We start from the raw sequence: 12,195 nt of genomic DNA on the forward strand, positions 1-12,195 counted from the left end.
GAACCTGACCATAGGCTGTGAATCATCCCCTAGTCCTGTCTTCCCAATTTACATTTACAACTACTTCCTTTTAAATCCCCTGTTGTGCTATATCTGCCCTAAAGTGAGAGTGCAGGCTGTCACCTGTTTCCACCCATCATCACTGAGTTTGCTCCTGCTGCGTGCTATTTCTGCCTGTCTTTTGCTGTCTGTCTTGGAAGTCATCACCTTCTTTCAGCTAGTGGGCTGTGAAGTTAATGACGGCAGGAATAAATCACATCGAGAGCACTTTGGTGGCAGTTTGTCAATGCAGGGTCATTGACGGCTTCCATTAGCAACAAGTGCTATTTCTGAGGGGAACACAGGCTGTAGATGCAGTAGGACAGAATCTGAATAAGCGGCAGGCTGGGATTTTAGCCTGATTTCCTAAGCAAAAGAGGCTAGCGTGGTCTTTTTGTGCGTGTCTGTCTGGCTGCCTGCAAAGACATTTGAACGTGTAGGTCAATTTCAACCAAATTTGACAGAAGGGTAGGAGGTCTCAAAGATAATAATTGTTCCTGAAGGTTTCGTGAAAAGAAGTGGCTGAATAGAGGTTAATAGATCAGGACATGTCTCAGCTAAGGGGGAGAACACTGTGTGAACTCACACCTGATTAAACAGCAGAGAATACATGAGAGAGAGAGAGAGAACGAGACAGACAGAGAGAGATTATTAAATGTTCTACCCATAAGAAAACTTTCACAGGGCAAGGAAAAAGCAGTGCTGGAGCCCCCCCGGCGGAACAGCAACAGCCTGCAGCAAATAATCAGCCCTTAGCCTTGTAACCATAAGATATAAATCCATTGGAAATTAGGCCATTAATTCCAATGTTCATAAAACTATTTGCTTTTAATTGTAACAAGTTGCTTGGAAATGCCTGCAGCTGTCAATAACAAAGAACAGGAGAAAGTGTGTTGCCTTTTGCTATAAATAGTGATTGTATAATTGCTAAAAGAGTTTACATGAAATTCTCCTTCATTTTAGCAACTGCAAAGTGACAAGTGATCTGAGCCACATGATTCATTAACTGAACAGTCCTAAATTATCACAAAGTACCAAGTATCACGAAGTGTGCATATGCAGTACTGTACTTATTTGGCCTCCGAAGTCATCCTCTACTCCCTAGGGAGATAAGATCTTTTATTTGTTTTTATATATATTTTTACACCTAAGCTGTAAAATGTCAAAAAAACATTTTGCTAATTCTCTTACTCAAACTCTTCAGGAAAATGTTGCCAAAACTGCTCAATGTTCTGAGGGGTCCAGCTCATAACACCATCAGAATAACTGCAGATTTAAACTCTGTTGGGTGCTACCACTTATCTATAATTGTGGAGAAAGCCCAGCTTCACCATTTAATCCTTTTCCCCAGCAAATTAGACTTATGTTCTTCCTTTGGTCACTGGTCACTTTCCCAAGGGGTATGAGGTAGGACATACGTTCTCTTAACTCCATATAAAGAGTGTATGAGAATGTCAAAAAGCCGTCCTTTGAGCCCAGCACATTTACAGGTAATTATAATATGTGTTTTCTGACTACATGGTCTTGATACAGACAAGTTTTAGCACACGGTTTTAGGGAAAAGAAGCAAAATGGGTGAGAGTCTAGCTTCTCCTCTGGCACTCCTTCATTTATGAATATGGTTCCAGTGACCTTTTGCTCCTAGAAGAAGAGATGAAAGAGGTCAGTGGAACATAAGTGGGAGGAGAAGGGTGAGCTGGGTCATGTCCTTCCTTCCAGTCCCCATCCCACCCCACCCCCCATTCTTCAGGTCTAGCAGGGTGCCACCAGCCACAGTCCCCGTGAGTCCCTTGGCTTCAACCTCACTGCTCCTTCTAGCTAATATAATTCTTCCACTGATGCCAGAAGTACGAGTCTGTATTGCAGTGCTGATGGGAAAAAGGGTCGAACATTCAGGAGATTTGATACAACAACTGTGTTATGCAGGTTTGTTTACAGCTTGCAAAGGTAGGCGCTCTGACCTTAGAAAATGCAAGATTTATAGTGGGTCATACAACAATAACATCTGTGTTGTGCACCTGAGTTAAGATTTTTAACTGCGTGTTCACAAGCCGTTTCTCCATAGGGCTTTTGCCCGATTTGGTACACAGGTTGAATGAACATACGTTTCAAAACAACTGTAAAAACAGTACTTCCAGACTTTAAAGTGTTTGGATTTGCAGCCTCAATTAACTCTGTTTCAAGGTGGTTTTTTTTTCCAGTAAATATAAAGAAATATATAAAATAGGCCTGTGTTTGTGTGCATATATGTGTATGTACACAGCACCATACAGGCTGCTATGGAGAAAATTAACTCCATCCCAGGCAAACCCAGTACGCATACATACAAATATATATTTATATAGCAGCCCTGTATTTGGCACCAGTTATGCCAAATAAAAACAAACAGTGTCAGTCACAGACACACCTGCATTTGAGATTAAAAGTGAGCACAGAAGAAGAAAGAAAAATATAGAAACAATCTTTCTTCACTGCTTTTACTCCCATTTTTGTTTATTTTTTCATCTCAGAGGTGTTCTGTTGTACTTAGCAGTCATTTATTTAGATATGTATTTCGTGTAATACATAAATTTAATTTTCCATGCCACATACATTATTGAGGTTTTTTTAAAAATATGAACCTTGCTAAACATGTAATGCTTTGAATCTGAGAAGAGCAACTGAAGTGGAAATGTCCTTAAAGATGGAATTGGTGAAAGTGGATTTCTTAATCTATCTTCCCCTGCAACTTCAGGAGAAGTGGGAGAAAAAGTGGAAGAATTTACACATGCACACAGTTTTCTTTTAACCTTAACTAGTTTGCCCCTGCTTTCAGGATCATCTTGAATCTGGATTTGAAATTATGTGTGTATGTAAGTAGAACATAGCTATGTGATGGTAGTGGGTTTTGCTAATTTTAATTAGCAAGTTCTAAACTGATGAGAATACAAAGAGTTATCAAGGTCTCCTGCTATTAATAGAAGGAAATGATTAGCAGTGCATGTTTCTCAAATCCCTGGAGTATTTTTTCTGTGAATTGCTTGGTAAGTATCTGTGAATGCTACCAGAAACAGAACTAACCCCTAAATGAAAGTGAAAGAGGAAAATGAATGCATATTAAATGAAGTCAAATAGATTAGTAGTACCGAAAAATACAGATTTATGACAAATACGCCAGTAACAAGTGAGAAAGGTCTCAGCAAAGTGTGGGTGAACTTCAAGAATCATCTGGTTTAGGTAAAATAAGATAGCTGCAGAAATTAACCAGTTATTCTTTGGCTTTGATAAAACATGGCTATTAATTGTTACATGTATTAAGAGACATTCCTACCTTTTGTAACTGACATATCATTGCTGAAAAAAAGCCAACTTGTTTTGGCAAAAGCAAGCTAAAAATCAGCCTTTGTGGTTGCTGAGATACTCTCCATCCAAGGAAAACAGATCCATTTCTTTGCAGGGAATACAAGGAGGTACAGTATGTGACTACATTCGTGACAGGTTCTGAAAATAAAATGCCAGACTTGTTCTAATGACAAGGTTTTGATATATTGTTGCGATGAGGAGGTAATTGTGAGATTGTGAGAGATGGCTACGCCAAAGGAGTAAAGCACAGTGGTCTAGATTATGAAAATTTGACTCGTGTTCTTGAGTGCTTACATGCACACAAACCACTGCACTATTTATACATATTATTTGTCTATGGTCTGCATTGTGGGTATTTTTAGAGAATGGAAAAAATCCTACTTTGTGTAATATCTTACTACAAAAAACGGTTCAATTAGATCCAGCTATAGTTTCCTCCCTAGTCTCAGTTATCCATTGTTATAATCTTTGCTAATGATAGTGAATAATACTTAATAAATGTTTAGATGGCTCTTTTTTTTTTTTTTTTTTTTTTTTGGCCAGTTGGAAGCTTCATGAGATATTCGGGATGCAAGGAAAAGGATGAACTGGATGAGCATAAGGGGACAAGAGTGAAAGCACAGTGGAGCTCCACATTCCCATATTAGGATGGTACCCAAAATCCTTGCTTGACCGTACCATCCAGTACTATTAGAAAGCAGAGAGGGTATCTATATACGTTAGAACTGCCTTCAAACCAACTTTAAAATAGTGGGAAACATTAATTTATGCAATGTGCTCTATGTACTTTCTGTTTTCTTGACCCTAATTGGAGTTCATCTGAGATGCACATGAATAACTTCATTAGCTGGAACTGGGCAATTTTTCTTCTTTTTCTTCACTATCTACAAGTTGTTCTTACTGTGAAGTGTGAGCAAATGTAATGGAAAGGGGAAGCAGACCAGAATATAAATAGGAAATAGGCTGTGAGACAAGGAGAAATTTGCTTTAAATGCACACTTGTGTTAGGTCAGATTCCCTAACCTGTCTTACATGGTACTCACAGGAAACTGCCAGTGGACAAGGTGGAAAAGAAGGTGATATTTTTAAACATCTCTGTTAAAATATGAAAGGTATACTACACACCAACATAATTCCTGCGATAACGAGCTATCTTTTTGTTACTTGCCTATACATGGAGATTAACAATCCGTTAATTGAACAAATCATGATCAGGGGGAGGCTAAGTCAGGGGAAGATCTTGTTAGGTAAACAAACTTATGCCTGTATTACTTTCTAAGCCTGTTTTTCTAAACTAAGCAAGTTTTTAAGGAAGAGGGAAAAAATCATCAAGCTTGCTGGTAAATGGGTACAGAACATCTAGACATGATGTGTTGAAATACAAAGCCTATCTAACATGGACCTGAATTCCTCTAGTGTGCCAACAGACAGATTTCTTCTTATGCTTTGTCTCGTCTTCAGTGCCAGTGACAAGATTTCCCCCCCACTGAAATCTAATTACTAGCAGAACTGGCAGGATTTCAGCTGGTACTGTATCTACAGTGTTGTTAAAAAGGAGAAGGAGGGAGAGAGAAAAAGGACGATTAAGGAATACTTGAAAGAAGATCAAATCGGTTTTGGTCATTAGTGAAGCAACAAAATTAAATATTTCTAATAAGAGGATTACTTAAGCGTCCTAACTGGTGATTTGTTTTACCTTAGGTGTTCAGAAGGCTATTTTGGACAACCTCTGATACCAGGGGGATCGTGCCAGCTATGCCAGTGTAATGACAACCTTGACTTCTCCGTTCCTGGCAGCTGTGACAGCTTGTCTGGTGCTTGCCTGATATGTAAGCCAGGTACAACAGGCCAATACTGTGAGAGGTGTGCTGATGGATATTTTGGCGATGCTCTTCATGCAAGGAACTGTCAACGTAAGTCATGAACTTTTACTGCTCCTGACAGTATTGATCTATCCTATATCCGTGTTCCCGAGAGGAAAACCGTGCCTCTGTATGTGTGAGCAGGAGAATGATACGGTGTACCTGCACCTCTAATAACAATAGTGTTTTGCTTGCGTCTGCATCTGGAGAGGGAGACTTCAAAGTAAATAGAAAGAAGAACCTATTAAAAAACTTCCTGCTGTAGTTGAAGCAGTAATGAAGCAGACATGGAAAAAAACTGGGAGAGTGGAGCATTGCATGGATGCAAAAAGTTAAACTAAATGTCAGACCTACAAAAATAAATACAAATAAATGAAAGCCATTCACTAAAAACGCTATAAGCCATTCAGGGAAACCCTGCTAATTAACGAGATTGGTGCTGAAAGGAGGGAGTGATATTTCAGTTGCTATAGGGTCCAGCTTTGGTACCATTTGTCACCCCCTTCCCACCTACATGACCTTGGTAAGAGTTGGGAGCTGCTGCCTGTTACAGGGCAAGATTCCCCCACCTCCTGCAAAGCAGAGTCTAAAATCTCCTGACAGATGTTCTAAGGTGCTCTGGAGGAAGATACCTGGCACTGCAGCAAGCTACCACTTCTCAGCTGAGTGGCGGCATGTTTAAATAAAAACCCCGGCTCATACTTCCCCATAGTGACTGCAAGAAATTACTGAGAGCAGCTGGAAAATTTGGTAGGAGCAGGAGCTTTTGCTTTTGTAGGAGGCAGTGGCTCTCTTTGAGCCATTGCTGGCACAACTCTGAGTGCAGCTATTATGCAGAACAAGTGCTTTTAACTTAAAAACATTCTTCACATACCCTTCCTCCCCATTCTGAGGAATGGAATACAACAAGTTGTAAACTGTCCTGAAAGAGCTGAGTATTTTATTTCACTGTCACAAGGATTTAATCCTTTTCTTTCTTTGGAATAAATGCAGACCAACTCCATTCGGTACACAGGTGTTATAACAGGATAAAATTATGCAAGTAAATGAGCTGGGCCATTGTCTTACTGCTGTGTGCATAGGAACACAGGGACCACTTCTGCAGTATGTGTTGCAAGCGCAGAAGTCTGAGCCACTGGCATCCATTTCTAGGATTTGCTCAATTAGCGGCTTGCAGTTTGACAGTGAGAATACAAATTTCCGTTGGACCACCTAAGACTGCCTGGGAGCCAGTGAGATGCAGAACATCACCAGGTTTCTCAGCTAAGGCTAATAAACCCTGATATACGTAAAATCATAGGTAGCCGTGAAGAGATATACATGTGTAAATGCTCTCTGTACCTGCTCTATACAATGCTGGATAAAAGTTGAATGATCACATATATTCTCTGCATGACTTAACAGTTCATGATCAATGATGTCATATAAGTTAGGGTGTTAAGTGTGTAACGTGATTTAAAAAGAGTGCATTTAAAAAAAAAATAGCTTCCAGTAGCTTGTCACTGTTCCTGAGGCATCAAGAGGACTGTTGCTTTGAACATTTCTGCAGTAGTGGCAGCCACATGGGAAAGAGATGTAATATGAGGAGAGTTCGGAAAACATACAATTAAAAAAAAAAGTATTAAAAATAAATACATATTTAATGTAGAATTACAAGCTTTGCTTTTGTTGTTAGTATCTCTGACAAGGAGAGACCCCTAATGTATTCATAGCCTTGTGCTCACAGTTACCTTGTATTCATCTACTCTCGGTCTTTCATGTGGGTTTTCTTTTTTGCATATGATTTTTTATTTCCTTTCAGACTTCCATGAAGTTTGCCCTGCAGCTACAATATCAGAGGGACTGTGCCTTTACTTTGTTGTTTTCAATTTTGTTCCTTATTAAAAGGCAAATCCAAGAGTATTGCAAAGCATGAATTTTGCTTTCAAATTATTGTTTGAAATGTTTCTTGCTCTTTCTCAGTACGGTGCTGTTGTCATGTGCATTAACCATTTCAAACGATGGTACAACTTTATATCACTATAACGTCTCTGAATTGCTTGGTGTATCTGTGCAAAATAATAAATCTAAGAACACTGAGCAAATGTCCTAGGCTTATTTGATTTGATTCTAGTAGGTTGGTTTTTGGTGTGAAACAGCACAGTGTACTGAAGCAAATACCTGGAGGCTGTGCTGATGGTAGTAGAGCAAAGTGACATGAGATGAATGAGAGCAAATATTCAAGTGTGCCTATGTGCCACTGCATAGGTACTACTGTTGGGGGCGAATAAGTGTGTAGGTTGATTATAAATACACAGGCATAAATATTTATACAAATCACGAGAGAATGAGAAGGGTCTTGACCTGTAGTGTCATTTTGGAAGAAAGTAAGACAAATTTCGCTGACAGGCTGTATCGTATTATAGAGCCATTTGGAGGTTTGGGCAATAGCTAATTTTCCCAGTAGAGGTGAATGAATGGGAAGGCTTCAGGTGAGATAAATGCAATTTATCAGATTGAGTAACAGCTTAGTAGATGCATACTCCTGACTGTATGCTTCACCTGTGTGTACGTAGCGCCAGGGCCAAGAAAAACAATCGTAATCTTGACTTCCAAATTCTGCCTTACCACTGTCCTGCACTCAGTCATCTGTGCCTGAGTTAAGAATACATGGTATGCCATTTGTGGTAATATATAATATAAATAGGACAAACTCATCTGTTTATAAAATCAGTGTAAATTTTCTTTTTGATTCTTGTGGTGTCATGTGCCTGATAAGCAGAACGATACAAATAAGACAGGCTTTGTTTTCTGAGTCTGCATAAAAAGGGTATTAATTTGCATTGAATATTGTAGTTTTGTGAGTTTGGATTTATGCATCGTCATTCACTGCTGACCATTTTAATTAGAAAGATACTTGAAATGTATATATGTGATACTCATCATTGTGTACAGTTTGGAGTGTTGGCAGATTTAAAACATAAATATTATGGTAGGAGGGCTGTATACAGGATGAAAGAGGTAAATTGTGGATTCAGTGTTGAAAAATGAGAGTAAAAGGAAAAGGGAAGCAATGTTAATTACTGCATAAGTGTTTTTAAATGTTTACTTTTTAAAATGCATCGCAAAACAGAAAGAGATCAAAACCTTTGAAGGTATTACCAGACTGAAAAGAGAGCCCAACATATTTTTGTTACTTATTCCAGAATATGAGACATCTTTGCAAACATTTCAGAAATAAGGCCATGAACAGACTGGCAAGCCATAAAGTCACTTACATTTAAAAGAAGCAACTTTTGCAGAATGCCTTGAAAGTGGGGAAAAGAACAGAAAATAATCCTTTCCATTTATAATGTAGCAAGTCCAATAAAGTAATGAGGAAGCTGCTCTTTTAGTAGACTATATACAGAAAAAAAACCCACCTGCTTTGTCTCAAATAGCACCTTGTGACATGCAAGTATGTGACCACCATGTGTTCACTGTTGGGACTCTTAAGTGTTTCTTAAAATGAAGCTGTCACATTGAGAAAAAGACCAACACATGCAGTCAGGGGACTGCAGGAAGGCAAAATGTGGATCAGAGCCCTGGTTTACAGAGTATATTGATAATCAATTTAGAGATGTGGATTCATTCCCCTCTGGGGGGAAAAAAGGAAGTGCAGGAAGCAGCTCAGGCTGATGGAATCAGTGACTGCATGGTCACAGTCCCTGTGAAGCCAGATCACATCCCTCTTCTCTACTGTGAGTGCTAAAGGGATTTCTTCCTAATCTCTTCATGCCAAAAGAATTGTGGTCAAAGAACATAAAGGGTGATAGAAAGCTTCCCAGAAAATTCTCTTCTCCTAAAACATGAGAATTTAGAAGCCAAAAGCATTGTTATTTTCCTCAAGAAATGGCAGTTCCTTTTCACTGTCATTTTAAATCCTTAAGAGCGCATTTTGCTGAGTTTGGCTGGTCAGTTGGGTTACGTTTCCTCTGGGAACTGTGATGTTGCTGCTGAGACAGAGGTACCAGAGAGTCACAGGAACAGATAATCCTCCGTCTCTTTTTCAGCTGTACGCCAGGGTGCTGCCTGTGAGGAAGAGCTTTTGGAGGGTTGCGGAGGTTACTGCCCCTATAGTGAGGCCCCTGATGGTAACCTTGTTCTGGGTCCTCACCCTGCCCGCATTTCCTGCTAACATTAACATGGACTGGACTCCAGGGCAGCAGGACCAGCGTGCAGAGCAGGAGCACTCCCACCTGCCGTAGCTAAATCCTGTACACACCGCATGTGAGGGTCTATACCCTTTGGTTTTTTTCTCTCAGGGCTGCCCTGCCCACTCCAAGTTTTGGGGCAATGGCCAGGCTGTTCTGAGGGAGCAGCTTCTGAGAGCCCTGCCTTCCCCACCACCCCCTCGGTGCAGAAATTTGGCACTAATTGAAATATAAAGGCAAAGTGGTTAGTGCTTTAAAACCTTATTTCTCCATCAGGACTGTTGTGGTTTCACCCCAGCCAGCAGCTAGGACCACACAGCTGCTCTCATAGCTCTCCCCCTTCCTCCAGAAAGGCAGGGAGAAGAGGGAGAAAAGGAGGGGAAAGGGAAAACGAAAAAAGCCCTCATGGGTTGAGATAAAGACTGCTTGATAGAAACAATAGCAAAAAAGGAAAATAATAATAATAATAGTAATAATAACAGTGACATAAGTCACCCTCACTGCCCGGTGAATTGGCACTGTCCCAAGCAGTGATCGTGAGTACCCACCTCCCAGCTAACCCCATTTGTATACTGAGCATGATGTCCATGGTATGGAACATTCCATTGACCATTCCATCATTCTGTCTAGACTCCTTCTCAGCTTCTATGGGAAGCCAGAAAACATCCTTGAAAAAATATGAACATCACCTGGCAACAACTAAAGCAATATGCGTTATTGACATTTCTTTCATACCAAATCTGAAACACAACAACCACTAGAAAGAAAATTAACTCTGAGATGAAACCAGGACACTCACATACTCGGTGCCTTAAATATCCTCTTTTGATCCAATAGGCACATATAAAACAAGTTGTTTATGAAGTCGAGGCAAAATTTCTCACTGTAATATTTTGGAGCAAAAATCCACATTAATATGAGTAGGTTAATGTGTGTTGTCACCGTATGGGAGTAACACCTTCCTGCTTTACTCAGCCTGCCTTCTTGGGTTTCTCAGGGTGGCAAACGCAACACTGTAAACACTTGTCTGTTGGATAGCTTCAGCAGCATACGTGTTTTAGGAAATACATTGACAGCTCCTTCTTCTTCCTCTGCAGCCTGTAACTGTCACATCAACGGCTCCTTCTCAGAGATCTGTGACTCTCGGACAGGCCAGTGTGAGTGTAAAGCCAATGTGATTGGGCGCCGGTGCGACGTCTGCCAGGTGAATCACAAGAAATGCTACTTTCTTTCAGTTTTCTTCCTTGTTTCTCATGACTAAATACAGTTTTGGTTTGGATAATTTTCTTTTTTGCTCATTTTTCACTTAAAGAACATATATGGGTTGTTCTTAAGCATAGAATGGTAAAATGGCTTTGTTTTTAAGGGTTTTCCAAAGGTTTTCTACAACAAAGCACAGAATATTGCATGCAAATACGTAGTTAAGCCTCACTGCACATACATTTTTATATGTGGTATGTACACTTTATATTCTGAATGCTTGTTATAAATAAATTAGTTAAAAGTATTGCAGCTCTAGAGGAAAATCCCTCTCATGAAGAGAGCTGCAAAAAATCTATTAGTATCTGATTTTCAAAAAAAGCAGGATGCTAGTTTACTTCTGCTGTGAATGTTCTGCTTTTAGATTTTTTTCTTAGGGGTACTTCTTGTATTGTCCAAATAATGCATTCTTTTTTCGTGAAAGTGTCTTTTCCCTTGATGTTGTTTTGCTGCCTCATAAATCACTGCAAAAAGCAGTGTTTCATGAACTTCTGCAGAATTTTCTTTGAGCTGCTAAGGAATTATGTTATAGCTGGCTGGGCATTTCTCTAGCTCAGCGCAAGGACTTGTGGGTTAGGCCTGTGTTCTCAGAACACCTCTACATATGTGTAATTTAAAGTACATAAATCTGCAGAAATTACAAAGATCATTTTCACCCTATGTAAACTGCATAATTTCTGAAGAGGTGTGCTCACACTGTATTTTCAACAGTATTTAAAGAGTCCATTCAAAGAAAAATCGTTGGTATAAATGGAGTTTGCATGGATTGCATAACGTAAACAGAAAATATGTCAAGCTTGTTGATACAATATGGTCATTGGTGGGACTAATCTTTGTTTACTACTGTGTTTACTACTACCCTTATTCCTGTACTCTTTTATTTGCTGTAGTTTAATTATCTTCACTTTCTAACAGTGTTTACTTTTCATTCTTGAAGCCCAGCTACTTCTGGGCCCCAGAAAAGCTGTTTTGTATACCCTGTGGCTGCAGTGCTTTAGGATCCATATCACTGCAATGTGATATGTCAGGAAGATGCATCTGCAAATCAGGATTCATGGGCAGACGCTGTGAAATCAGCAGGCAGGTGCCTAAAATGAAAGAAAATGCACGAAGGAGTCAGCAGATCCGAGTCCCCCCTCGGAGATGGGGCGTCAGCAGTGCCAGTGGGTGCCCACGGGGCGCTTACCGGCCTGCTACTTCGGTAATCGGAAACTGTGTGCATTGCATGGGCTGAAATCTCATGTTCGCTTGTGTTTGGAGTTCCTGCAGACTTTTTTTTTTTTTTTTTTAATTTGTAATATGTGTGTTATGATCTATGAAATTATCAAGAAACACACAGGCTCAGAAGATAAGCAGCCTTTTAGGGTACTTCCCCATTCTGGGCTTCTTATAGTGCGAATCACAATGCAGGCCAGAAGGGAAATAGCAGAATAAGTCCAGAAGCAGCAGCATCAACAGCAATATGCACAAAATGTATGGGTGATGTACATACATCAATGGAATCAGTGGGATTTTTATGG

General features: G+C 39.9%; 1 protein-coding gene across 1 annotated transcript in view; it reads left to right on the forward strand.

The window, feature by feature from the left end:
* Positions 1-12,195, forward strand: part of LAMA2 (laminin, alpha 2) — a 290,790-nt gene that overhangs the window by 143,575 nt on the left and 135,020 nt on the right. Inside the window, exons 19-20 of the mRNA XM_009880193.1 lie at positions 5,083-5,294; positions 10,513-10,619. Coding sequence (XP_009878495.1) covers positions 5,083-5,294; positions 10,513-10,619 — 319 coding nt within the window. The remainder of the gene's footprint in view (positions 1-5,082; positions 5,295-10,512; positions 10,620-12,195) is intronic.

Source organism: Charadrius vociferus, unplaced genomic scaffold (assembly GCF_000708025.1).
Source record: "Charadrius vociferus isolate BGI_N301 unplaced genomic scaffold, ASM70802v2 scaffold82, whole genome shotgun sequence".
NCBI lineage: Eukaryota > Metazoa > Chordata > Aves > Charadriiformes > Charadriidae > Charadrius > Charadrius vociferus.